This window comes from Oreochromis niloticus, linkage group LG3 (assembly GCF_001858045.2).
Source record: "Oreochromis niloticus isolate F11D_XX linkage group LG3, O_niloticus_UMD_NMBU, whole genome shotgun sequence".
NCBI classification, from domain to species: domain Eukaryota; kingdom Metazoa; phylum Chordata; class Actinopteri; order Cichliformes; family Cichlidae; genus Oreochromis; species Oreochromis niloticus.
Genome location: NC_031967.2, coordinates 79,906,455 through 79,934,394, shown reverse-complemented (window position 1 = coordinate 79,934,394; position 27,940 = coordinate 79,906,455). Strand labels below are relative to the sequence as shown.

Sequence of the window (27,940 nt, the reverse complement as noted above, 5' to 3'; positions counted from 1 at the left end):
TTCCTCTTTTTATTCTTTTCTCATTCTTTTCTCTTTTTTTCTTGCTGACCAGTCAGTTACATACTCTGCGGCAACCCAGTGCAATCTAGTGGCTGGTGCAAAAATAGGTCAACATGTTACACAGATAAACAGGTCAAAGTTAGCAAAATCTTTAAGGTGGGCAGGACTCTGAGAACGTTACGATGGCCAACCTGTCAAAAAGCTGTCAAAGGCAGCATGTGGTAGGACATGATGACCTCTATAAAGTGATACGACTCTTCTTTATTTCACCAAGTTTATACATAAAAACAAGGACTTGTACTCTGGTTCACTTTTCTGTGTTCATGAAAAAATATAATCCCAGGATCACTCCTTCTTCCATTGCACTTGGAGCATGGTACCCAAACTTGGGTGGGGGTGATGATGAAACTGTCGCCCTGGCTCCCACTTACTGTAGCATTTGTGTTATATCTCATTGGTCTCTAGCCATGAGAGCAGTTCTTTCTTCCGATGTTGAAACACTGAGCTTGTTCCTCTGTCAATTTGGACGCTGGGTATCTGATGGGTCTCTGCTTTGCAAGTTCTGCAACAGTTTCATGCTCTCTTACAGGTAGCTCTTTACGCTCAGACAGGAATCTCAGATGGGCAAATCAACTTAGTTTAGACTCTATGGAAGTGCTTCCCAAAGGGAGAGGGGTTCTTATGCGATTTGTCAGTTTAACAGACAGTTCAGGTAACTGTGTTAAACCAAGTTACACCATGGCAGCAACATAAGCACCATTTTAAACTGCAGTTGTTTAATATTTGGTTTTATCGTCCATCAACAGCGTAGATTACTTGTCAAAAGTTTTAGAACACACCAATGTTTCTAGTTATTTATTGCAATTCAAGTCTTTCAACTCCAATGAATAGCTTGAAATGGTAGAGTGGTAAGTGGTTACCTTAAAAAAAGGTAAGGTTACCCCAAAATGAAAAAAATAATGTACATTTCAGAATTACACAAAAATGCCTTTTTCTTTTAGAAAGAACTACCTCAACTACCTCAAAAGGACAAGATGGTAAGCTGGAAAATATGGAGAAGCCAGAACAGGTTCCAAACTTAAACCCCATCAAGCTGCTTTGGGATGAAATGGACAGAATTAATGTCCCTGGGTCGTCGACATAGTGTTTTCAGTTTTGTCATGTTCAGTTTATTTCCCACATCTATGTTTTTCACTGTCTGTTTTCTGTCCCAGCATGTCACCTGTGTACTGTGTTGTGGTTAATTCCATGTATCATTAGTCAGACTAAGTTCAGCTGTGTACTCACTGGTTTCTAATCACTCATCTTCAGTCCTTTGTCGTGTCATTGATGTTGTCTACACCATCCGTGTGTCCAGTCTTGCCAGCAAGTTCAGTCATCTCATCATCATCAGAGTGTTACATTCTAGTTTCAAACCTATGCTCCATGCATCCAAAGGATGAAACACAAATATCTGACAAAAACCATGAGGCAGTTGTGCTGTATAAAATAACGGGGGGCCACCAGTTTTAAAGATAAAAAAAATTAATTCAACACTGCTCCACTTCAAAAAAAATATGACTCATGACACTGATTCTCAAAAAACAGAAACTGTGAGTTTGTGTAGTGCAGACTGTATCCAGTCTCAAAAGATGGATAAACTAAACTATCAATGTGTCCATGAGCAGTGAGCAGACAGTTATTTTCTTTTTTCTTTTTTCTTTTTTTTAATTTAAAAAAGACTCTGCATGCTGGACATCAGTAAGGATTTAAAACAGACTAAAAATGCCCAATGTTTTCAGAAGTTTTTGATTTACCTTTATTAGTCCCACAAGGGGAAATTTCATGTTAAGCCTGCCGACCTATTGCACGCAATGGCGGCGCCATCTTACCCTCCGGCCATACATACGTTACACAAAAACATCACATGGGGAAGACAGGTCAGAGAGCTATAACAATGGAAAATGCACCACATGAGAAAAGATAAGGAGAAAAAAATAACTCCCCCAGACGGAGCTGCAAAAGGGAGATCAGTTTGAGAACAGAACAAAAAAACACCTCTGCACATAGCACATGAAAAAAACTCTTAATACACCAAAGAAACACATGACAAGCAACAGGGGTGGGTACAGGGTGAGAGACAGCCAGTGTAGACAGTACATCCGGGCCTGCAGCATAAGCGCTGGTCTCCATGATCCACCGTCAGCATCGGAGGGGAATAAGCATCGAAGGCGTTTGGAGGGGGGGATGAGTGTATGTCTGCATGTGTATATGTCTGTGTGCATGTGTGTGTGTCCAGAGTTCAGCTGAGACAGTGTACTTCGCCCTGCCAGGCTAAGTAAACAGTCTTCCAGCCAACCCAGGTGGCCTTGCATGGGATGGGGAGGAACAGACAAAACACAGTCGTTATCAGGGTGTTGTTGTTCAGCTCCAGTCTAGAGACCGCAGCTGGCGCCAAAGGGGTATCCACATGAAGTGATGGTGGTTTTTACTTTATTGCAAACAACTAATATGAATTTCAAAGCTGTTCTAACACACTGGTCTGTCAATCTCCTGTTGGAGAGCCGTGAGCTTCTCCATGATGTTATCAACCTTACGCTCCGTGATGTTGTCATTCTTGCGCTCAAAGAGCAGATTTCTGAGAACTCACGACCGCAGTGAGCTTCTCCAAGATGTAATCCAATTTGCGCTCAAAGGTGTTATTCCGAGCGAGCCCTCCAGATGTAATCCAGTTTGCACTCAGAGGTCTTGTTCTGAGTATTCACGGCAGCTGTAAGTTTCTCCAAGATCTTAACCGTGCTGCACTCAGTGAGCCCATTCGGAGAAGTTGCGCCTCGTCTGATCGTTTCAATCTCAGCGGGCAGCCTTGTGGGGGTTTGAACAGCCGGTTCCGCTTCCTTAATTCTTCGATAAGCCAGGGCCAAGCCAGCTCCGATCAGCAAGAACCCTGTTATCATGGTTCCAAATATGTAGATATCTTCAGCACTCAGGCTCACCCAAGCCCAAACTTCTCATTGAGAAAGGGGTGTCAATTGCATTCAGGGACCAGTTGATAAAATCCATAATTCTCTTTTAGGTTTTAGAGAACCAGACTGTGAGAGAGTGTTCCAGGGAAAAGTAATACAAAAAACACGAGACTAGACAAGGACACAAGAGGCAAAGCAGCAGTGATGCGCGAATCATGAACGAATCGTTCAACACTCGAGAATCACTTTACTGACTCATGAATCATGATTCACAAGCCCAACTGACTCACTGAGTCATCCCTGTTGCTGTTAGCAGCAATATATCTAGCTTATAATTAAAATTGTGGAGAAAAACGCAACATCCAGTACCTTAACAAAAACATTTCTGCTCTGAACTGGAAGGAAAAACCCTGAGTAGAAGCTCACATCAAGACAATAGCTCCTCGGTTCACAGTAGCATCGCTCTGCTAACATGCTAACAGCACATTTGAGCTACTCACCCCCTCCTTTCCTGTGCTGAATCGTAGAGCCAGCGAGTCACTCAGGACTCGCTAACCCCCTCCCTCCTGTGCTGAATCGTAGAGCCAGAGAGTCACTCAGGACTCGCTAACCCCCTCCCTCCTGTGCTGAATCATAGAGCGAGCGAATCACTCAGGACTCACTAACCCCCTCCCTCCTGTGCTGAATCGTAGAGCCAGCGAGTCACTCAGGACTCGCTAACCCCCTCCCTCCTGTGCTGAATCGTAGAGCCAGAGAGTCACTCAGGACTCGCTAACCCCCTCCCTCCTGTGCTGAATCATAGAGCGAGCGAATCACTCAGGACTCACTAACCCCCTCCCTCCTGTGCTGAATCGTAGAGCCAACGAGTCACTCAGGACTCACTAACCCCCTCCCTCCTGTGCTGAATCGTAGAGCGAGCGAATCACTCAGGACTCACTAACCCCCTCCCTCCTGTGCTGAATCGTAGAGCCAACGAGTCACTCAGGACTCACTAACCCCTCCCTCCTGTGCTGAATCGTAGAGCGGGCGAATCACTCAGGACTCACTAACCCCCTCCCTCCTGTGCTGAATTGTAGAGCCAGCGAGTCACTCGGGACTCACTAACCCCCTCCCTCCTGTGCTGAATCGTAGAGCGAACGAATCACTCACTCACTCACTCACTCATCCCCTCCCTCTGTGCTCACAGCTTCTTCTTCATCTTCTTGGTTGGCAACCAATGGTAAGGCGCATTACCGCCCCCTGGCTCATGGCACAGTGGACATTTAGATGAGAAAATATATACTTGACATATTTAAGGAAAATACTAATAAAATAAAAATAAACAAGATAAATGTTCCCTTTAGACATTTTTTTGCTCTTTTTTGCTTTATAAAATAGTTGTTTTCTTTTAGAATCACTCATCTTAGCAGTAGGATTTACATGAAAAGAGAAAAGAAATTAAGTTTGAGTGAAAATATAAATTTTTTACACTCTCTGGTCAACTGACTCAGTGAATCAAATGACTCAAAAAACCTGATTCACTTTGGTGAGTGACTCATTAAAACTCGATTCAGTAAAAAGAATCAAATTTACCATCACTACTAATCAGGGAAGCTAAGGGAGAGGAGGAGGAGGAGGAGAGGAGAAAAGTGCAACCACCTTCGTCAAGAGCAAGTACAAGTTTTTGTACTTGGGTTTATGGGTTGAGTAAGTTGATTCATATGACGTTGTTTGCGGATTGCCCCTTACCAGAAAAATATTGGATCTTTATCCTGTGCTTGAACTGATTCTTCATGATTCCTCTACAGAGTGGACCAGCAGAGCTCACAGGTTCCCAGTAATCAGTCTGCCCAGCAGCATCAAACACACCTGGAATCCATATTTATGGTCTGTACCTATACAACAAGTACTTTCACATCTATTCTGTTCACAGTCCTCTCCATGCTGCTCTTTGTAGACCAGTGGATTGTCAGTGTGTCCAACATGGATCTGATGTTTGGCTCCATGATTTCAGTCTGATTGGCTCAATCATAAAGTATTCTGTTCCAGCTGCTGGAGGACAACATCATCACTTTTGTGAAGAACGAGCTGAAGAAGATCCAGAAGGTTCTGAGTCCAGATTACCCAGAATGCTTAGAGAGTCAGAGGAGCAGCAGCAGAGAGGCATTTGTGAAGATCACAGTGGACTTCCTGAGGAGAATGAAGCAGGAGGAGCTGGCTGACAATCTGCAGAGGAGTAAGAGGATTTCAATAAATATTTGAGCTGCTGGTTGAATGGAAAATTTATTAATGCACAACATGTGCATTAATAAATTAACAACATGTGTTCAAAGTTGTCATATTGAATTTGTAAATCATGAATTCATATCCTTTGTTTATTTATTCAGAACATCTTGCTGAAGTTTGTCAACGTAAACTTAAATCTAAGCTGAAAAAGAAGTCTCAGTGTGTCTTTGAGGGGATTGTGAAAACAGGAAACCCAAGTCTTCTGAATCAGATCTACACAGAGCTCTACATCACAGAGGGAGGGACTGCAGAGGTCAGTGATGAACATGAGGTCAGACAGATTGAAACAGCATCCAGGAAACCAGACAGACCAGAAACAACAATCAGACAAGAAGACATCTTTAAAGCCTCACCTGGAAGAGATGAACCAATCAGAACAGTGCTGACAAAGGGAGTGGCTGGCATTGGGAAAACAGTCTTAACACAGAAATACAGCCTGGACTGGGCTGAAGACAAAGCCAACCAGGACATCCAGTTCATATTTCCATTCACTTTTAGAGAGCTGAATGTGCTGAAAGAGGAAAAGTTCAGCTTGGTGGAACTTGTTCATCACTTCTTTACTGAAACCAAAGAAGCAGGAATCTGCAGCTTTGAAGACTTCCAGGTTGTGTTCATCTTTGATGGTCTGGATGAGTGTCGACTTCCTTTGGACTTCCACAAAACTACAATCCTAACAGACCCTAGAAAGCCCACCTCAGTGGATGTGCTGCTGATGAACCTCATCAGGGGGAAACTGCTTCCCTCTGCTCACCTCTGGATAACCACACGACCTGCAGCAGCCAATCAGATCCCTCCTGAATGTGTCGACATGGTGACAGAGGTCAGAGGGTTCACTGACCAACAGAAGGAGGAGTACTTCAGGAAAAGATTCAGAGATGAGGAGCAGGCCAGCAGGATCATCTCCCACATCAAGACATCACGAAGCCTCCACATCATGTGCCACATCCCAGTCTTCTGCTGGATCACTGCTACAGTTCTGGAGGATGTGCTGGAAACCAGAGAGGGAGGACAGCTGCCCAAGACCCTGACTGAGATGTACATCCACTTCCTGGTGGTTCAGGCCAAAGTGAAGAAGGTCAAGTATGATGGAGGAGCTGAGACAGATCCACACTGGAGTCCAGAGAGCAGGAAGATGATGGAGTCTCTGGGAAAACTGGCTTTTGATCAGCTGCAGAAAGGAAACCTGATCTTCTATGAATCAGACCTGACAGAGTGTGGCATCGATATCAGAGCAGCCTCAGTGTACTCAGGAGTGTTCACACAGATCTTTAAAGAGGAGAGAGGACTGTACCAGGACAAGGTCTACTGCTTCATCCATCTAAGTTTTCAGGAGTTTCTGGCTGCTCTTCATGTCCATCTGACCTTCATCAGCTCTGGACTCAATCTGCTGGAAGAACAACAAACAACCTTCCAGAAGTCTGAAACAACAGAATCTGGAGAAACACACATATACCAGAGTGCTGTGGACAAGGCCTTGCAGAGTCCAAATGGACACCTGGACTTGTTCCTCCGCTTCCTCCTGGGTCTTTCACTGCAGACCAATCGGAATCTCCTACGAGGCCTGCTGACACAGACAGGAAGTAGCTCACAGACCAATCAGGAAACAGTCCAGTACATCAAGGAGAAACTCAGTGAGAATCTGTCTGCAGAGAAAAGCATCAATCTGTTCCACTGTCTGAATGAACTGAATGATCGTTCTCTGGTGGAGGAGATCCAACAGTCCCTGAGATCAGGAAGTCTCTCCACAGATAAACCATCTCCTGCTCAGTGGTCAGCTCTGGCCTTCATATTGCTCTCATCAGAAAAAGATCTGGATGTGTTTGACCTGAAGAAATACTCTGCTTCAGAAGAGGCTCTTCTAAGGCTGCTGCCAGTGGTCAAAGCCTCCAACAAAGCTCTGTAAGTTGTATGTCACAGTTGCATTCACATTAATTGCGGTTAATGGCCTTGTTAAATGATTAACTAATGTGTCTGATTGTGCGTGTTTTGTTTATTTTAATTTTTTATCTTTTGTTCCTGTCCTGTTTGTCCATGTAGCTATTGATATTGTTCTCTGAAGCCATCAATAGTCCACTTTTCCCCAAGTGTACCCTTTTGGCTTTTGCTGTAATTTGACTTGATAGTTATGTTTTATTAGAAAATTATTATTTTTTTCAACTAACTATCACAACGGTCAAGGAGAATGGACAAGAAAGTAAGAAAAAGTAGTTTTTACAACATTTAAGATTAGCCTAAAAGCTTTCCTTTTTGCCAGAAAATATAGTTAATGATGAATTAGATGATGCTGAATCCACCCTTAGTTATGCTGAAATAGGAGCAGAAGAACTGGTGTTATTGTAGGATCTACCTTACTATATAAACCACCTTGAGGCAGCTGTTGTTGTGATTTGGTGTGGTATAAATAAAGTTGAATTGAACTGCATTTACTCTGGGGTACAGATAAGAAGGTTGCACCAGTCCTTGCAGCAGCAGCCACCAACCCAGACCCCCAGCTGGACGGCCCGCTCCTGCTTCTAGCCTCCAGCCCCCGATAGTGAACAGAGAACGGAGGTGTGAACAGACCCCATGCCTCATTCCGCCTACTCATGTCTGGTTGTCATGAGTGTAAAGTGCATTTAAAATGGGGGAACATAGCACCAATGACCCTCTGTGTTATGGAGTAGGAGGAGGGAAGCAATTAGGGATCAGGAGGAAAATAAATAAAAATGTATTTAAATTATATATTAAATAATACAAATAATTTTCTTGGTTGCTCTTATTTTCTTATCAGACTGAGTGGCTGTAACCTCTCAGAGAGAAGCCTTGAAACCTTGTCCTCAGTTGTTAGCTCTCAGTCCTCTAGTCTGAAAGAGCTGGACCTGAGTAACAATAACCTACAGGATTCAGGAGTGAAGCTTCTGTGCGTTGGGATAGGAAGTCAACACTGCAAACTAGAAACTCTAAGGTCAGTTCAAGTGATTTTTACATTTTTGTTGTTAAAGATGGTGCAAAAAAAAAAAAATACAAAGAAACTGATGTTCATCTTTCTGTTGTTTTATTGTTGTGTTCTTAGTAAAAATGTGAAATTTCTTACTTGGCTAATTTAGTTTAACACTCATGTCAGAATTCATGAAGGAACACAGAAAAAAAAACCATTACATATTGCCAAATCTAGTTACTACTTGCTGTACCATAAATACACTTTAATAACTGGGTTATTTGTCTTTGTGTTCAAAATTTTTCAGACTAACTGACTGTAGCCTGAGAGAGAAAAGCTGTGAACATCTGTCATCTGTTATGAACTCTCCGTCCTCCAGTCTGAGAGAGCTGGACTTGAGTAATAACGACCTACAGGATTCAGGAGCGAAACTTCTGTGTGTTGGAGTAGAAAGTCAACACTGCAAACTAGAAACTCTAAGGTTAGTTCAAGATATATTTTAACTTTTTGTCAATGATTGAGAAAAATACAAGTTACTAAGAAGCAGATCTTTATGTGTGTATTGTTGTATCTTTGTGTTATTAGTAAAAATTTGACATTTCTAATGTGGCTAACATGGTTAAATATTCCAGCCAGAATTCACACAAGAACGGGATAACATTATATATTGCCAAATCTAGCACCTCCTCACTGTATCATGAATACACTTTAATAAATGTGTTGCCTTTGTTTTCAAAATTTTTCAGACTAACTGGCTGTAGCCTAACAGAGACTAGCTGTGAAGATCTGTCAACAGTTGTGAGCTCCCAGTCCTCTAGTCTGAGAGAGCTGGACATGAGTAACAATGACCTACAGGATTCAGGAGTGAAGCTTTTGTGTGCTGGAATAGCAAGTCAGCACTGTAAACTGGAGAAACTAAGGTCTGATCAAGTGATGTTTATATTTCTTTTGCAGTGATTGAGAAAAAATTACCAACAAGCTGAAATGTATCCATTTGCTGTTGTATCTTTGTGTCATTAGTAAATATGAAACATTTCTAATGTGGCTAACATAGTTAAATATTCAACTCAAAATTCCTGTAAAATCCGGATAACAATACATATTGCCAAATACAAGAACTCCCCACTGTACCATGAATACACTTTAATAAATGTGTTTTTTGTCTTTCTGTTCATTATTTTTCCGACTAACTGACTGTAGCCTGACAGAGACAAGCTGTGAAGATCTGTCATCAGTTATAAGCTCCCAGTCCTCTAATCTGAGAGAGCTGGACCTGAGTAACAATGACCTACAGGATGCAGGAGTGAAGCTTCTGTGTGCTGGAATAGCAAGTCAGCACTGTAAACTAGAGAAACTAAGGTCTGATCAAGTTATATTTAAGTTTTTTGTCAGTGATTGAGAAAAAAAAACTTACTAAGAAGCTGAACTTTATCCATGTACTGTTGTATCTTTGTGTTATTAGTAAAAACTTTAAATTTCTAACATGGCTCACTTGGTTAATCAATCAAGTCACATTCATGCAAGAACAGGAACAACATTGCATTGCCAAAAGTAATAACTCCTCCACGAGTGATGAAAACACTTTAAGACCAATGTTATTTTTCTTTCTGTTTATAATTTTATAGGCTAAGTGGCTGTAACCTCTCAGAGACAAGTTGTGAAGCTCTGTGCTTAGTCCTCAGTTCCCAATCATCTAGTCTGAGAGAACTTGACCTGAGTAACAACAATCTGCGGGATTCAGGGTTGAAGATGCTCAACACTCCAAACTCGACAATTATCAGGTCAGATCAAGTTTATTTTTCTTTTAAAAATGACCAGCAAGAATTAGAGGTAATGAGGAGATTGTTTGCACACTATTAGGACATTGAGCTGTGCCCATGAGCAGAGTTTTGATTTATTAAATGCATCTGTTTTTGATTTACTTGTTTTGAAAATATGTTGTTTAACATATATTTTTACAATAATGATAATAATACATATTTTTTCACAATAATTAATTTAGTATTTCTCATTCTTTTCATGCACATCATAGTTATCACTGAAAATATCTACTACTCAAGTATGGCTGAATTTACTATCATACTGATATAATAATGGATTGGATTTATATAGCGCTTTTCAAGGCACCCAAAGCGCTTTACAATTCCACTATTCATTCACTCTCACATTCACACACTGGTGGAGGCAAGCTACAGTTGTAGCCACAGCTGCCCTGGGGCAGACTGACAGAAGCGAGGCTGCCATATCGCGCCATCGGCCCCTCTGGCCATCACCAGTAGGCGGTAGGTGAAGTGTCTTGCCCAACGACACAACGACCAGGACAGAGAGGCCGGGGATCGAACCAGCGACCTTCCGGTTACAGGTGCGCATCCAACTATGCACAGGTCGCCCTGTGCATAGTTGGATATAACTCCAACTATGCACAGTGACCCTTGTGGTGTCCTTGGGATTTCCATATGCTTGTTTGCCATTCACCTAGGGACCATTTTTGATCCCAGGACACCACTTAACAGTGTTGTGGAATACCACTGTCTCCAGGAATAAAAATTAACCATTAAACACAGCATTTGGCTGATTATCAAGGGTTACCTATCCTATCAAACAAAAATTTAGGCACTATTGACGATCCGGATTGATATATTATTATGTTAATACATTATTGTTTAGGTTCAGCTTTACAATGGATATTGTTAATGGATATTTTACATAATCTTGGTCTTTTGCTCAAATTTATAATTTGGGGCCATCTTATATCTTAAAATTGCATTGTAGGTGTCAGAGAGTTGGTATCGTAACCACCACCTCCGTTCAAAAATGGTCATTCACAGTGGACATAGATGGGTTCTTTCACTCCATTTTCAAACCAAAATGCAAACCGAAAGACTGAAGTTTGTCTTTTAGATGGAGATGTATATCTGAGTCTTTCCTGTTGAGTTGGCTCTTCAATGTTGTGCCATGTGTTTATGGAGTGCATGTTTCGTTTCTCCTATGTAGAGATCTAATACCTCCTCACTGCACTGCACAGCATACACTACATTGTTTAGTTTGTGTTTGGGAGTTTTATCCTTGGGATGAACCAGTTTTTGTTTGAATGTATGATTAGGACCGAAGTGTGCTGGGATGTGGTCTTTGGAGAAGACTCTCCTGAGCAGATAAACCTGCTACATTTTACATTTTTTGCCAATTTGATGAAAGCCCAAGCGGGATAACTACATTTTTTAAGTCCATGAAGTCCATGAAGGTTCTCAGTCACCCAGATCAGAACAGTGTTGCAGGGTCCTGATCACCCCAAGATTGTATTGAAGAGAATGGTGGGAGTCAAAGTGTAGGAACTGATCTGGGCTTCTGGTAAACTTTAATGTTTAGTTTGCCATTTTCCACAGTGTGCACAACATACCAGTGCAGAAACACATCTACTCTTTGACTCGTACCATACTGTGAATCAGTTATTTTTCATTCAATGCAGTGGTGTACTGACAGATCCAGGATCAGTCCAAATCAACAGCAGTTTGATCCACGTATGGATTGAAGTGTATTTGGGAAAATGTTGGACTGTACGTTTATCAGTGTCTAACAGTCTGTGTATGAGAGCCATGTAATGTCCATGTGTGCATGCTGAAAGAGACTGTGCTGGTCTGACCCTCCCTACTCTTTTCAGGGTGGAGCCTGCTGGAGTCCAATGGTTGAGACCAGGTCTGAGGAAGTGTAAGTGTGTTTTTAATCTGATTCATGAAATCAAAGCAGCACACATTCAACCATCTTCAAACTGTCACATCACTCATTCACATCTCTGATGTCAGGAGTCATCATCAAAGTGTCAGTCAATGAACAGGTGGATCAATAACTGCAGCTTATTCAATAAAAGGACTAGATGTTACAATCCCTGATAATACATTGCTTCAAATGGAGAAAGTCTTGAGGGATGGCTGCCTTGAGGAAAGGCAGCCTTGAGGAAAGGCAGCCCAGAAACTTTACCAGCAGGATACACCGTTGTGTGCCTCAACTTCCAGGGTGTTTCCATCTTTCATCAAAGGCTATTTTTTATTAGTTTCTCTTTTTTTTTTTTTTTTTTTTTTTTTTTTTACCTTCCTTGGTTAGGTTTAGGGATTAGAGATCTGATGTAACCTTGCCAGCGTTGATCAGGCCTCGGAGTGTGTCACTGGTTTATGTTAAATTGTTATTTCTCTTCTACTTTTTTTTTTAGTTGTATTCCAATTCATTTCCTCCTGTCAATTCACTACAAGACGCGATGAAATACTTACCTTTTTATTACTTAAAGAACCTCAGTTCTTTAAAGGGATAGAAAAGATGATAGCGAGAAGTAAGACAAAAGAGACAAGATAGGAGAGAGGAGGGCTGGAAGGGGAGCACCCGATCTGGCATCCCACCTCTCTCCACCGGATCGGGCTGTACGCTCTACATCCCCGCTGCATTCCAGAAAAGGGAAAAAGAGCAAAGGTGAGAAGAGTCCAGTACAGATTTTAAAGCCGGCAGGGCATGATTGCGGATACCGTGTAGGTGTAGGTGTGTCCGCCTTCCTCGTAGCGGCAAAAACAGACCACGTCACGCCACACAGCTGTATCAGTCAACCAGGGTTTATCACAGTAAAATTTCTACTGTTGGGTTTTCTATCCTTTTGACGCCCTCTGCTGATCAATCCTGGCTGTGTGTCTCGCGGTTAGCTGACTGCCTTAGCTGCCCAAGTGATGTGAGCCCTCTTTAGCCACAACCAGTTACTGGTCCTCTCAGCCGTGTTAGTAAATTCTCGTTTAGCCTGCCATTGCACCTGTCCTCTGACTCCAATCTCTCTAAGCAGTGTTTGTTGTTTGTTCTCTCCATCAGATTCCTGTCAACTCACAATCGACACAAACACAGTACACAGAAACCTCAAACTATCCGACAACAACAGGAAGGTGACATATGTGAAGGAGGTTCAGTCATATCCTGATCATCCAGACACATTTGATGTTTATCCTCAGCTGCTGTGTAGAAATGGTCTGACTCGTCGCTGTTACTGGGAGGTCGAGTGGAGAGGAAGAGTTGAGATATCAGTGACTTACAGAAGAATCAGAAGGAAAGAACGCACTAATGACTGTTTGTTTGGACGGAATGATCATTCCTGGAGTCTGAACTGCTCTGATGGATTAGGTTACTCTGTCTGGCACAATAATAGACAAACATCTATCTCCTCCTCCTCTGTCTCTAACAGAGTAGCAGTGTATGCGGACTGTCCTGCTGGCACTCTGTCCTTCTACAGAGTCTCCTCTGACTCTCTGATCCACCTCCACACCTTCAACACCACATTCACTCAAACTCTTTATCCTGGATTTAATATTTGGCCTGGTTCATCAGTGTGTCTGTGCTGAGTTGAGTGTAAAGATTGTCTCCTGTTAGAGAAACACTGACTGTTGAACAGATAGTTCAGTCTGTACATGTCTGTCTCTTTCACTCAGAAACACTTTTTCAGATTCATGGATTCATTCAGTTGATGTTTGAAACTGTTCTAAATGATTCCTTGTAAACTTCTTCCTCTTCAGTCCTTTAAAGATGGAAGCTCTCATTATTCCAGGATTCACATGTTGTTTTTCTGTCTTTTTCCACTCAAAGTTTCACAGTGAATATCAGTATGTTGTGTTTCTCTGAAGCTCAGTTCACAACCAGCTCCTCTGCATTTTCAACAAGCTCATTAAAATGAATCCAAATCATGGATTTCTTTCTGAATGGAATGTTTCCATCATGGCTGAATAAGTGGACATGCAATAGTACTCAGTGTCTGTGAAGGTTCTCAGTTATCCAGGTCATCGTAGACTAGAAGTTTAGAAGATTCTAAAGATGAATGCATGGACTAGTTTTTCCAGGTCCTGTTGAGACATCAGATCTTTTATACTTGAAATATTCTTGAGGTGATAGTAAGCTGATTTTGTTGTTGTCTTAAAAGTGTTTTTCTAAGTTTAAAATCAGTCAGACAACTACAGCTCATTCAGTACTCTGCTGCTCAAGTCCTCACTAAGACCAAAAAAGTGGACCACATCAGTCCAGCTCTGAGGTCTTTACACTGGCTGCCTGTAAGTCAGAGGATAGACTTTAAAGTTCTGATGCTGGTCTATAAAGCTCTGAATGGTTTAGGACCAAAATACATCAGTGACCTTCTGACCCAGTATGAACCTTCCAGATCCGTCAGGTCATCTGGATCCAGTTTTTTTTATCAGTTCCCAGAGTCAGAACCAGACACGGAGAAGCCGCATTCAGCTTTTATGCTCCTTATATCTGGAACAAACTCCCAGAAAGCCTCAGATCAGCTGAAACACTCAGTTTATTTAAATCCAGGTTAAAGACTCACCTGTTCTCAGCTGCTTTTGAATAAAGCACCAAATCCACACTTTTAAGCTTAAATTTCAAAACTTACATTTTAACTACTGATTTTATCTACTGTTCTAATTTATCTACTGTTTTGTTTGTAATCAATTTTAAATCATGCTTTTTATTTGTTTTTGTTTTTAATGTCTCTGTAAAGCACTTTGAATCACCTTGTTGTTGAATTGTGCTATATAAATAAACTTGACTTGCCTTACATTTTCCAGGAAGACCACGCAGTTAAAACCTGTAAAAATACTGAATTAAGAAAAAAAAAAAAAAAAAAAAAAAAAAGTGTCACACTATGTTTCACCAAGTTAAAAACAAATCCAGCAAAGCTGCTTCTGACACAGACATTTATCTTTCAGATCAGTGTCTAAAAAGCACCATTAAAAAAAGATCCCGCATTTACAAAGGTAACTCCTGTTTGTACAAATTCACACTGAAAACCAAAATGCACACAGCGGCTGATAAACAAGATTAAAACAATGTATTGCACAACTATGTTTTAAAGATGGCATCAAAAGTCAATGCATATTTTCTCTAAAAAATTTGAAATTTAGACGGTCAAAAACACAAACTAACGTGCGGGTCTCAGGCTCAAGGAACAACAACAACAAACTTTATTTATATAGCACATTTAAAAACCAGTGGTGTACCAAAGTGCTTAACATGCAAGAGAGTAGGATGAAGTAACAGGGAGGGACGAGGGCTATGGCAAGGTACCAAAACTTGCTAGCCGGTTGAATGGCATTAAAACACAAAAGCAAAAAATTGCATATAAAAGCGTGTAAAGTGTAAAACATAAAAAAAAATTAAAATGATTAAAATTAATTAAGAATAAGCCGAAGATAAGAATAAGCAAACGGGTGGTCACCTTCAGCCGGGATCTCGGGAGTACCAACAGTGACTTGGAAGATGATCTTAGTGCTCTAGTAGGGGTGGGTAATCTAAGTAGCTCAATGAGGTAGCTTGGCACTATATTGTTAATAATTCAGAAGGTAAGCAGCAGGATTTTGAATTGAATACTTATCGGGAAGCCAATGCAGGTTAGCAAGGAGAGGGGTAATAGAGACATGGCGCCCGCTACCAGTAAGGAGACGAGCAGCTGCATTCTGAACAATTTGAAGTCTATGGAGGAGAGTAGAGTTAAGACTGAAGTAAAGTGAGTTGCAATAATCCAACCTAGATGTCACAAAGGCGTGGATAAGTTTTCCAAGGTCACTATGTTGAACATAATGTCTGGCCTTGCTAATAAGACGCAATTGATGGAAGCAAGATTTAACAACAGAAGACACTTGTTTGTTGAACTTAAAAGAGCTATCCAAGAATACACCCAGGTCACTAACAGTGTCTGTGAGGAAACTGTTAAAGGAACCGAGGGCATCACGGAGTTGGCCACGGGAGACTCTACTGTCAAACACGATAATTTCCGTTTTCCTGTCATTTAGAATAAGAGAGTTACCTGCGAGCCAATTTTTGACCTCACGCATGCACTCGCGAAAGCCGTACAAAGACATAGCCGGATCATCAGTTAGTTCGAAATACATCGCTATGTCGTCAGCATAACAATGATGTGTAATGTTATACTTCTCAAAGATTGTGCCTAAGGGGAGCATATACAGTGAGAAGAGCAGGGGGCCAAGGACAGATCCTTGAGGCACACCGCAGGAGACAGGTGCAGCAGAGGAGAAATAAGGGCCAAAATTGATTGAGAAGGACCTATTAGAAAGGTATGACTTAAACCAATCTAGGGTGGCACCTCCAATGCCAACTGTGTGTTCAAGCCTCGCTAATAGGATGTTATGATCTACCATATCAAAAGCCGAGGATAGATCTAATAGGACCAAGACTGAAGAGCGTCCAGAGTCAGTAATCAGAAGGAGATCATTGAGGACTTGAGGAGCAAGGCCATTTCAATACTATAACAGGGTTTGTAAGCAGACTGAAATTTATCATAAATGGCATTCGTATCCAAATACAGCTGGAGTTGTGAGAGAACGATCCTCTCCAGTATTTTGGACAGGAATGGAAGCTTAGAGATCAGCCTATAGTTCCCCAGATCGTTATGATCAAGGTTCCTTTTTTTAAGAACGGGCTGGACAACAGCGTGTTTGAAGGCTAAAGGAACAGAGCCTGCAAGTAGGGATATATTCATTAGAGATAGGATGCTAGGTCCAATTACGCTGAAGTAATCCTTAACTATACGAGATGGAAGGATATCATAAGCAGGAGAGGTGTTCTTTCATTGGTCAATAAGTCGCTTGAGAGTATGGAGTGACACCAGCTCAAACTGTTGAAATGATGATGAACAACCAGGGGTGGGAGTAAAGAACTTAAGATGTAGAACTTTATGGATAAAATGAGTTAAAAAAAAATTCACAGAGAGCATGCCAGTGGCATTTCAGGACAGGGGTTAACCAATGAATTGAAAACATTAAAGAGGGATCGGGGGTTGTGACCATGAGTAAGAATAATTTTAGATAGGAAGGCAGCTTTGGCCATTTTAGCAGCAAGTTGAAACTGCAACCGGCTGGCAGGCAGGATATCATAAGAAACCTGGAGTCTCTTTCTTCCATCTTCTCTCATCCCGGCGTCACACACGTCGCAAGGCAAGTGTAGAATCGTTTAGCCAGCATCGGGAAAAGGATCTAGGGTGCTTCATTTTAACAGGGGCAACAGTATTGAGGATGGAGGAGCATGTGGAAAAAAAAGGTGCTAGGAAAGTGATCAATCGTGGAAGATAAGGAACAGTCAGGAATGGAGGAGGCAAGTTTCTGAAAAAACGTTGAAAAATTCTCCGCAGTTCCAGAATTAATTATACGTGTAAGAGTGTATCAGGGTGAAGTTCAGAAGTACATAAGTTAACATCAGAGATAACAGGAAAGTGATCAGAAATCCCAACATTGCTTATATCCTTAATGCTAATGTCCTAGCCATATGAGAAAACCAGATCGAGAGTATGGCCCCTAGCATGGGTTGGTTGGTTAACCCACTGGACAAGATTAGAAGAGTCCGTTAATGCAAGGAAATTGTCAAGTGTTCTCTGTCTGTGAGGTGCCCACACTTGAAAAAGACCAGACTTTGAATTTCACTCAATTTATTTTTTGACCAGTTTCTTAGGTAGATAGTTAAAGGTGGATAGATAGTAGTAAAATAGATAGGTGAAAAACCTTTAAACACACAAAAAATACAGAACATTTCATTAATTATTCAGATAAATTAAATGCATTATACAGAATACACAACAAAAATATATATACTTCAGTAAAGCCATTTAACATAAACATAAGCTAAACTATCATTTAACCCAGTTTAAGTTAGTTTTACATCCACTGGTTTTTTAATCACAGAGCTGAATAATTTCAAACAACGAGGATGAAATAAACTGTGGTTCCTAAATACACAAAATGTGTCCACCTTGCATTTTATACTTTTTATAAATAACTACATTTTAAAGTATACATTTTAAAGTTTGCAAATATGTTAATAATGACTTTAACCAAGGATTCTCTTTTAGAAAGAATTATTTACCTTAAATTAAACCAAACATATTTATACTAGTTTTAAGATTTAACCAAGGATTTGGGATAGCTATTTTTAGTATTAATTAACATAAATATGTGGGAAACACTATCTACATAAACAATGTATTCAAACTTAAACATTCATTTTAATATCAATATAATTTCTTAAACTTAAATGCAGTAAATATTTCCCAATGCATAAATACACACAATTGAGCTTCCATAGGTCCCAAACATATAAGCAGCAAATATAAGTCCAAGAGCTTACCGATAGCCCGTCTAGCTCAAAGTCTTCCTCACAGTGCAAAGTGAATTGTGCCTTGTTTGCTGTCCTCTCAGTATGTCGCACACAAGTCAAATGACTGCTGCATGCATTTTAAGGCTTACTAGGCACGCCCGCCCTTGATTGCTCTAATTCAGGCCACCTGGCGGGGCAGTGCACACCAGGCCGTGCTTAGTTGTAGATTGCACACAAGGTCCAATCAGCAGCAGCACAGAGCAGGTAGTGGGCAGGAGGAGGAAGAGAAGAGTAACAGCCACACCTACTAGGTCAGCGCGACAGAAATCTTTGGCTAACGGATCGTCATTACAGCAGATATGAATGTTAAAATCACCAACAATAAGCACACAGTCATATTTAAAAATAACTGAACCAAGACGGTCAGCAAATTCGTGAATAAAAGTCTTATTATATTTAGGTGGCCGGTAAACCACAACAAACAGAGAAGTTCGCGAGGCGGTCAACTCCAAATGTTGAGCCTCGTAGCTGAGGTAGGAAGGACAGGGTAGCTGTCGGACTTTGTATTTACATTTAGAGAGAGCTAAAAAAAGACACAGTCCGAGGGGAGACGCTCAGAAAAGGGAAGCGACTCACCAGGGCGAATCCAGGTCTCCGTCAAAAAGAGAGCATCAAGGCTCGTGGCGGAGAAAAAGTCGTTTAACACAAAGGTCTTATTTACCAGCGACCTGACGTTGAAAAGAGCCATCCGTGTCAGGGGCGCAGCATCCGCACGAGTAGCACATCGCAGGGCACTGAGGTTGCTGTGGTTGACACCATGTATGTACCAGGCGATCCAGGTCCGAGCAGGGAGGCATGCCACTGGAAGGAAGGAAGCTTGCTGTGAGACGGAGCAAATCCACCGGTGGCCAAGCAGTTTAGTGACGAGGCGATCGCTGGAGACTGGATGGAAAGAGCGTAGCAAGTCCCCAGAGGCATATGGGTAAACCGTAGCCCGTGCTTCAAGGTAAGCTTTCATACGCACATGGAAGCCACTCCTTTTACCACGTCTCCTGTGTCGTTTCTTATACAGATTGAAAGAGGGTAGGCAAGGAAAGCTAGTGGGGGAGTCTGGTCGTAGTGGGGCGGCATCTCCCAAAGTCCAGTGTCGATCGAAGCGATGTGAATAGGAGAAACGGAGGTCTAGGAGTGTTTGCCGGTCATATGTTAATAATGCACAGCCACCTGATGAGCATAATATGAAGAAAATAAAGAGTACTATGCCAAAATCCAGAAGCCGGGGTAGAGAGGGTGAAGAGCAAAGGGGCAGATGCAGGCGAGTGCGAGAGTAAAGACGGCCAGCCATAGACACCGGTGCCATCTTAAAACGTATGTCAAAGTGTAAGGAAGGAGTTCGCTGGCTCTTATCAACCTTAATTCCTTTTCCCCCCACCCTCAAAAACAGACAAAAAAGCAGTTCATCTCCCCATTTCTTGAGATACACGGCATCTTAAAGTCTGAAAGAGTCAACAAAGCGCAGTTGTTAAAAACAATGTGACAATGCAACACACATACACACACAAACAATTTGCCGTTTCAGCTCGACTGTCTAACAACAAAAGTCTTTCTATAGTGTCAGGATAAAAAGTAACTCCTGTTTGTGTAAATTTACCATGAAAAGCCAAAATGCACACAGTGGCTGATGAACCTAATTAAAACACACCCCGCTAGGAGAAGACAGAGCGTGCGCAGCTTTTATTTTTAAAGAAATAAAACTTGAAAACTAATCCCCTTATTCCTCTTTTTATTAGTTCTTCAGAGGAGTGTCACCTAGCCAAACTCAGGGCTATTCTAGGGCCTTTGTTATTATTTGACTCCATATAAATAAAACTTGAATCGAACAATTTGCTGGCAAACAAAAACTCCCAAACAGCTAAAATACTTTGATTTATTCTCTTTTTTAACATATACGTTGAAGTACATCCATAACAACACAGCTGAGATCTCCTTTTTAATCAAGTGTTTACATCCTTTGTACAGATCTGTATACAAAACAATCATTTACGCCCACAGAAGTCTAGTTACACTTAACTATACAAGAACTCATAAATGAAAGAAACATAAAACACATAATCACAGGTGATAACAAAAAAGAGAAAGAATTCATGTGTTGGTGATGTTTTTGCAGCCCTAATGGCTCATGTTGGAGAAACAAACTGAGGAACGTGGAAAGTTCACATACACAAGTGTGCGTGAGCGCACACACAGAGAGAAAAACACAACTGAACCATCTGGTGTGTTTGCTTTCATCATTTCATTTCTGCTGCTTTGTCAGGCTGGAGTATCTCAGTGACGTGGTTGAGGTGAAGTATGACGAGTATCCCTGATTCATTCCATCGAGACAAAGGGGAAAGAAAGCTGTTGTTAAGAAACTCTATGGTAATGTGGCATTTAGCTCTGATTCTACGCTCTGCTGAATCCTTTGAACCTGTTCTGCTGATCAGTAAAGCTCTACGTGCTGCAGCAGATTTACCTCATCTGTTTTCACAGGTGTGGACCTCAGCGCTGAGGTGCAGGAGAGTTTCATTCAGTTCTCCCTGCAAACCAGCATCCAGCCTGAAAATACTGTCATGTTTCCCAGAAATGGTGCTCTTATCTCAGAGAAGAAGTTTGATGTAAATAGCTGCAATCAACAGTGATGTTATGCACAGATCACTTTTCCATTTTGCTCTCTAGATGAGTCCCAGCAGCCTGACCTTGTGTCCAGGTGATCGTCTCACTGAGGAGCTTTTGTTCTGAAAATCTCACGTCCATGACCTGTTTCCTTTTTACTATCTCTGCTCTTTCTTTATTAACAATGCTCATAATATCTCAAAATTATATTCATCACTTGCATGCTTTTATCCACCTGCTGTTAGAACCAAACAAATAAAAAGGATGAAATGCCTAAAATCCTTTGATTTATTACATTTTGAAACAAATATGAGTACATCCCTAACAGCACAGCTGAGACCTTTGTTTTTTAATCAAGCCTTTGTATCTACACACTTTGTAAAGATTCATATACAAAAAATAATAGAATTAAATAAATATGAAATACACATAATCACAGAAGATGACCAAAAATGCACCCATGTTCTGCATCTAAAAACATGCATGTTTCCCTTTGTACAGGCAGATTTACAGCAGACAAAGCAACACGGGTGATAGACTTTGACCGCTCCAGAAACAAAATACCCACCAAGTCTGAAGTAGATCAGAGGAACTGTTGAGCAGACAGACTGACAGACAAACATACAGATGCTTGATTCATTAGTGCGATGAAATGTTCTTCTTTAAAAGCATCACTTCATGTGTTTGTTTTCCAGGAATAAAGGTCTATTTAAACTGGACATCTCCTCAGCATCACTAGTGGTGTCATGGTTTCACAGCTGTGCAGTAGAGACAAGAATCTGAGGGATGATACAGAGGTGACCAAAGTTACAAACAAATCCAGCTGTGCTGGAAATGTTTGCAGAGCTCCAAACTCTTTTGCTTTCTGTAGAGCAAGTATGGAAGAAGTACCTGAGCTAACTTACATTTAGATGATATGAGGAACAATGCTGCTTCCCAAAGTTTCCTACAAGTATCCAGTTTATATTTAGAGAAGCGAAGGCTCTTTATCCTGACAACTACTCCCTGGTGGATCCCTGTCCTGTGACAGTAGCAAAGATTGTGTATCAGTATTATCAAAGCCACTTCACTAACCAGTTTTTAAAGCTATTTAGCAGATGGACTTGCCAGTAGCCTCTGTCTGCTGTGTACAGAAGGTTATATGATGAAGCACACAGCAGATACTGCACTACAACAGTAGCAGCAGTTCAGGTTCAGTTTGGTTCAACGCCCTTTTTGACCTATGAAACAGCAGAAAATGAAAGATTTCAACACCAGTTTGTTAGCCTGAGCTATTCTGCTGTTTTTCATCATTTCACAGGTGAAATAAAATCATAGTACATTTACTTTGCTTCCTGTAGGAGTGATCATGTCCAGCCTGACTGAGACCATGTATTACTTATGAGGAAAGTCAACTTTGAGATTCCTAATTAGTCAGCTTTGGAAAAAACTGTGTGAACAAAGCTCTCCTTTCACTCTGAGGATGCTCCATCCTGCACAGATAATAAACCTCTTACATGAAGGGCTTTCAATAGTTTTTAGACAAATGGGGTAACAGAGATATTAAAACCTTAAAAGAGAAACTACATTTTCTAAGAACTGTCTGACGTTCACCTCTCACACAGTGGATACAATTCTACCGCTGCAGGAATAATCTTTGTGGTTATGAAACTGTCCATGTGTTTGCAGAAAGTGTCACATGTTCAAAGCCATCCCAGCACCTGGGGTTTGTATAAGTGCAGCTGTTGGTGGGAGAAAATCTCACTCTTCTATATAAAGAGTCACCAGACACCTGATCTCCAAGTGTTACAATAAACAGCTCTTATGTTTCTGTATAATTCTCAATGGTTTCCATTTGTGTGTCCACAGATTGCAGGTAAGTGGTGTTTGACTGGAGTTTGCTCTAATTTAAGTGGTTTGTCTGTCGCAAAGCCAACATGAAGTCCGGCCATGGTTGAGCCAACTGAAGATGGGTTTTAAGGGGGCGTCCTCGTTTCCTCTGTGAGTGCGAGAGGACAGACTAAGCAAATAATATTTGGATAGCATTAAAATATTTACACTGATGATTAATGTTATGTCTTTGCACCCGTATTAATAATTTTTAGTGTTGGACGGCTAAAAGATGAATAAATAATAATAAGATAGACCCATTATAAAAATAGTATTTGCTGCTGGATCCAGGAGTGAAGCTTCTGTCTGCTGGGATGAAGAGTCAATACTGCAAACTGGAAACGCTGAGGTCGAATCAAGCGATATCGATTTTTTTTCATCAATTAACGTCATTTAATCAATTTCATTTGGAAAAAAATAACATTGTGTGTATGTTTTTTTTTAATGAATCCATCCAAGTCACAGTAAACTGCCACATTTGTCTTTTGTAACATAAGGCAATAAGGATTCCAGCATGTCCTGAAACAGTGTTGAAATATTGTAAATGTAGTAGCTCCTCATGGCACCATAAATATACTTTAACACAAGTGTTTCATGTCTTCTTGTCATCATTATTTCAGACTTAGTGGCTGTAACCTGTCAGACAGAAGCTGTGAAACGCTGTCCTCAGTGCTAAGCTCCCAGTCCTCTAGTCTGACAGAGTCGGACCTGGGTAACAACAACCTGCAGGATTCAGGCCTGACGCTTCTATTTTCTGCAGCGGAAAGTGCAAAGTGCACACTGGGAATTCTCAGGTCAGGATTCAGTGTTTTCTGATGATGATTTAAAACCTGAGTCAGGTCGATAAATGGCTTACTCATTTACAACAGACATGATTTGTCAAATCACCTTATATCTAACCCAAAGGTCCTGTGTTTTACTACTATGATTTTGTAGTAAAACACAGGACCTCTTAATATTTATGTAAGAGAACATATACGTTCAAGTTTCAGCACAAAAATATTAATCAGATTTTTTCCCTGGATCATGTGTGTACCCTCCTGGTTGGAGCTCCAGCAGCCTGTATCAGTGAATGTGACTTTAAATGAAATTGCTGCCCCTGTCAGCAAGTGGTCTGAGTGGCAAACAAAACAGCAAATATGAGCACTGCATGTGTCTGAGACTACACAGATACAGACCTGAATGAGACACTAACTTTGTCTCTGAGAGATAAATTTTATTATTAAATACACTTCATTTCTCATCTGAGTTTGACATGCTAATATTACAAACTGCAAAATCACACTGAGTCACAAAGAAATTGTTTTGGAGTATTTATGGTTCAGCTGATGAAATTGTTCAAATAAACCAGTAATTTACACAGAAACAGCACAAGTGAAACTTTTTCGGGGGACTTACCACTAAGCTTGTCCTGGTACACCTGTAGACCCCAGCTTCTATGGACTGTGTGCTTAAGTTCTGTGCTGCTCTGATTTATTGCCCGTCCGGTCTTTCAGTTCAGCTTTGTCGAGCCTCTGGTAGGATTTTTGAATGTCAGACACTTTTTTTACATGACCTGTGTAAAAACAAAACAGTAAACACATTAAGCTGAAGTAAGATGCACAATTTGAAAAATGGGGCACAAGAAATGTTGCTGCTTTCTGGAAGGTGTGTCTAAGAAGACCCAATGGAGAAAGTGAAGAGAAAAATCAAAGATTAAGAAGAAGAAAATGGCAGATGCAGTTTCTCTTGGACTGCCTGCAGATGGGGCAAGACTCTAGAAACAGGGACGAGTGGAGAAAATGTAAAGAGGCCATATGATAAACCGGGAGATGAATACTCTGGTATTCTGGGGATAGTGGGAGTGAGAGGGAGAGATGCCAGTAAATGATTTCAAGGATAAATTTCAGAGAATCAAAAGCAAGTGGGGAACTAAAAACATGTGGACAGAATCATAATTAGGCCAAAGACACATTAAAGGAATTATTACAGGTTTAGAAACAGGGATGGATATGAAGGAGCTCAGCATGAATTTGCATTGAGGAAAAAATACCAACGAGCATCAGGAAACAGGAAAGGAAACAGTTAGGAAAACTAAAAGGATGTACGGGCAGGAATACTTTAGGAAGAACTACACCAATTCAGAATGTGTGGAGTACAGTTAAGAACATGAATGCAGAAACAACAGCAGTCGTCGTAAAGTAAATTCAAACTCCTTCATTAAATGCAGCTGGTTGAGTTGGAAACAATGGAGAATGATTCTGTTATTTATTCTCTATAGAAATGGATCAGAAGGAGAACATGCAGAGCTGGACGTGGGCTGTATATACATGCGTGTATCTGTGCTGTCTGTGAGCAGACAAAACAAAGCGCTTTGATTCTCCCACAATGAGTGAAATATAAATGTAGTTTACATAATACCTATTAAACAGTTGAAATAATGATGATACTGTTAGCTTCAACAACAACTCCTCTCGACACACATTAACAGGCCGTGCAATAAAATAATAACCACAAAGGTCCTGACAGGTAATAAACCTGTTATTACTTACACTGGCTTCATAAACGCACTGATGGAAATGTCCAGTGTATCATAAGCCAACCAGTCCAGTTATTGCAATTAACTTCTTCACCATAAAGTGTCAGCATCAGAATTCAACAGCAGTTTCCAGTATTAATAGTATTAATGAGCTACAGGAAGTATGGATGGGAAAATGTAGAGATGCTGGCCAAACAATCTGATCAAATCCACAGTGGGAATAATTGAAGTGATGACGGCAGAGAGAACAAAAATGAATCATATTGAAATGTTAAATCATGAAAATCCTGGAGAGGAGGATAGTTCTAATGTTCAGTTTGTAATGTTTGAATTCAAAGCAGCTCTTAAATGCATAAAAATCACCTGGGAAGGATCAGATGTGTCACATCATGATGAAGCAGTTAGAGGATGCTCTGCTGCTCTTCTATAATAGAATATGTCAGGAAGCTGGAAAGAACTGTGAAAACAGGGAAAGACCCCACTAAGACCTCAGGTTATAGGCCTACAGCTCTAACATCTCATCCAGGGAAAGTCATGGAAAGAATGACAGTGGACAGACTGATCTATGTGACACAAAGAAGGCAGCTGTTTGCACCTTCTCAGCAAGGGGAGCAACACCATGGACCAGCAGTCAGTCACAGATAAGGAAAGCTCAGTGCATTAGGAGATGAGGTGTGGTTTGTATTAGCCAAATTAAATGATGGAAATGAATGAGCTGATCCTGGTTAATATTCTGTGTTTGCTAACAGTATTACAGACCCAGGCCTAATCTGTCATCTGTTAACACGTCCAATATCTCCTCATTTATTGGTGGATAATCCACTAACATTTTTTAATGCACAGGTTCATGTGATTTCTATAAGCTGATAACATCCAGTCTGTTCTGTGTGGAAATAAAATAAATCAATGAAACCAGACGAGGTCATTTCTGGAGAAGTTGTGGTGGGATTGTTGCTCCTGCCGGACTCGCTCTGTGGCTCGCTGCTGCTGATACAAAGTTAGAGGTAAACAGGTCGGCTAAAAAAGCTGAAGGGAGATGGCTCATAAACAAGTGACCGCCACTTTATTAGGTCACAGGTGTACTGTACCTGAGACAGTGGCCACTGTGTACCTAATAAAGTGTCAGCCATGTTAAATGTGCTTCCAAGAGGAGAAAAGCAGCTGGCAGCAAAGGCAGGGAGGTGTCCTTTCCAACGAAACAGGAGGGAATATAAAGATGATGAAGGTGACAGTTTGAATCAGTCATATTTCATTCAACACAGTGATGAACTGATCTAGGATCAGTCCAATCATCTGCAGTTTGATCCACGAAAGGATTGAAGTGTATTTGTGAAAATGTTGGACTGTTCCTTCATCAGTGTGTAACAGTGTGTGTATGAGAGCCATGTAATGTCCATGTGTGCATGCTGACTGCTCTGACCCCTCCTCCTTTCAGGGCGGAGCCTGCTGGAGTCCGATGGTTGAGACCAGGTCTGAGGAAGTGTAAGTGTGTTTTTAATGGGATTCATGAAAACAAAGCAGCACACATTCAACCATCTTCATCATGTCAGTGATTGATCCATCATCAATGAACAGATGATGGATCAATAACTGCAGCTGGATTGTGTTTGTTCTCTCCATCAGATTCCTGTCAACTCACAATCGACACAAACACAGTGAACACAAAGCTCCAACTGTCTGACAACAACAGGAAGGTGACACATGTGGAGGAGGTTCAGTCATATCCTGATCATCCAGACAGATTTGATGTTCATCCTCAGCTGCTGTGTAGAAATGGTCTGACTGGTCGCTGTTACTGGGAGGTCGAGTGGAGAGGAAGAGTTTATATATCAGTGAGTTACAGAAGAATCAGAAGGAAAGGAGACAGTGATGACTGTGGGTTTGGACTCAATGATCAGTCCTGGAGCCTGATCTGCTCTGATAATGGTCCTTGTTCTGTCCTTCACAATAACAGACAAACATCCATCTCCTCCTCCTCCTCCTCCTCCTCCTCTGTCTCTAACAGAGCAGCAGTGTATGTGGACTGTCCTGCTGGCACTCTGTCCTTCTACAGAGTCTCCTCTGACACTCTGATCCACCTCCACACCTTCAACACCACATTCACTCAAACTCTTTATCCTGGGTTTAGTCTCAGGTCTCGTGGTTCCTCAGTGTCCCTGTGCTGAGTGTAAAGAGTGTCTCCTGTTAGAGAAACACTCTGACTGTTGAACAGATAGTTCAGTCTGTACATGTCTGTCTCTTTCACTCACAAACACGTTTTCAGATTCATGGATTCAATCAGTTGATGTTTGAAACTCTTCTAAATGATTCCTTGTAAACGTCTTCCTCTTCAGTCACAAACAAACAGGAAGTGATGTCACATGTGTTCCTGTCCACACAGCAGAATGAGTCTATTGCTGACAGTGATGTACAAACAGAGTGAGCATTTCTGAGGCCAAAATAAACTGAGTAGTTCACTGAATGAACACTGTGAGCTCAGTTCCTTCATCATTAGTATGGATTATATATGTATATGTATTATATTAGTATCATATATATCAGGTGCTGCTGGTTCCAGTCATTGTGCAAATGTGCTGTTTGTAAGGTTGTAAAGCTGCAGTCAGCTGAGACTGAAGAAGTCACCTGATCAGTGAGCAAACGTGAAAACGTCCAGAT

General features: G+C 41.1%; 1 protein-coding gene across 1 annotated transcript; it reads left to right on the top strand.

Moving 5' to 3' along the window:
* Positions 1–373: 373 nt before the first annotated feature.
* LOC112846023 (NLR family CARD domain-containing protein 3-like) lies at positions 374–27,450 on the top strand. Its single transcript, XM_025905241.1, has 8 exons — positions 374–390; positions 4,733–4,811; positions 4,974–5,160; positions 5,312–7,109; positions 7,981–8,154; positions 23,388–23,561; positions 26,721–26,767; positions 26,909–27,450. Exons 1-8 carry the CDS (start codon positions 374–376, stop codon positions 27,448–27,450), a joined length of 3,018 nt encoding a protein of 1,005 aa, XP_025761026.1.
* Positions 27,451–27,940: the final 490 nt, after the last annotated feature.

Bases quoted from the DNA above. Each gene is read 5' to 3' on its own strand.
- LOC112846023 (XM_025905241.1), top strand. The intron at 23,562-26,720 runs GTCAGGATTCAG...TCCTCCTTTCAG, and splicing joins TGCACACTGGGAATTCTCAG to GGCGGAGCCTGCTGGAGTCC. The intron at 26,768-26,908 runs GTAAGTGTGTTT...TCTCTCCATCAG, and splicing joins GAGACCAGGTCTGAGGAAGT to ATTCCTGTCAACTCACAATC.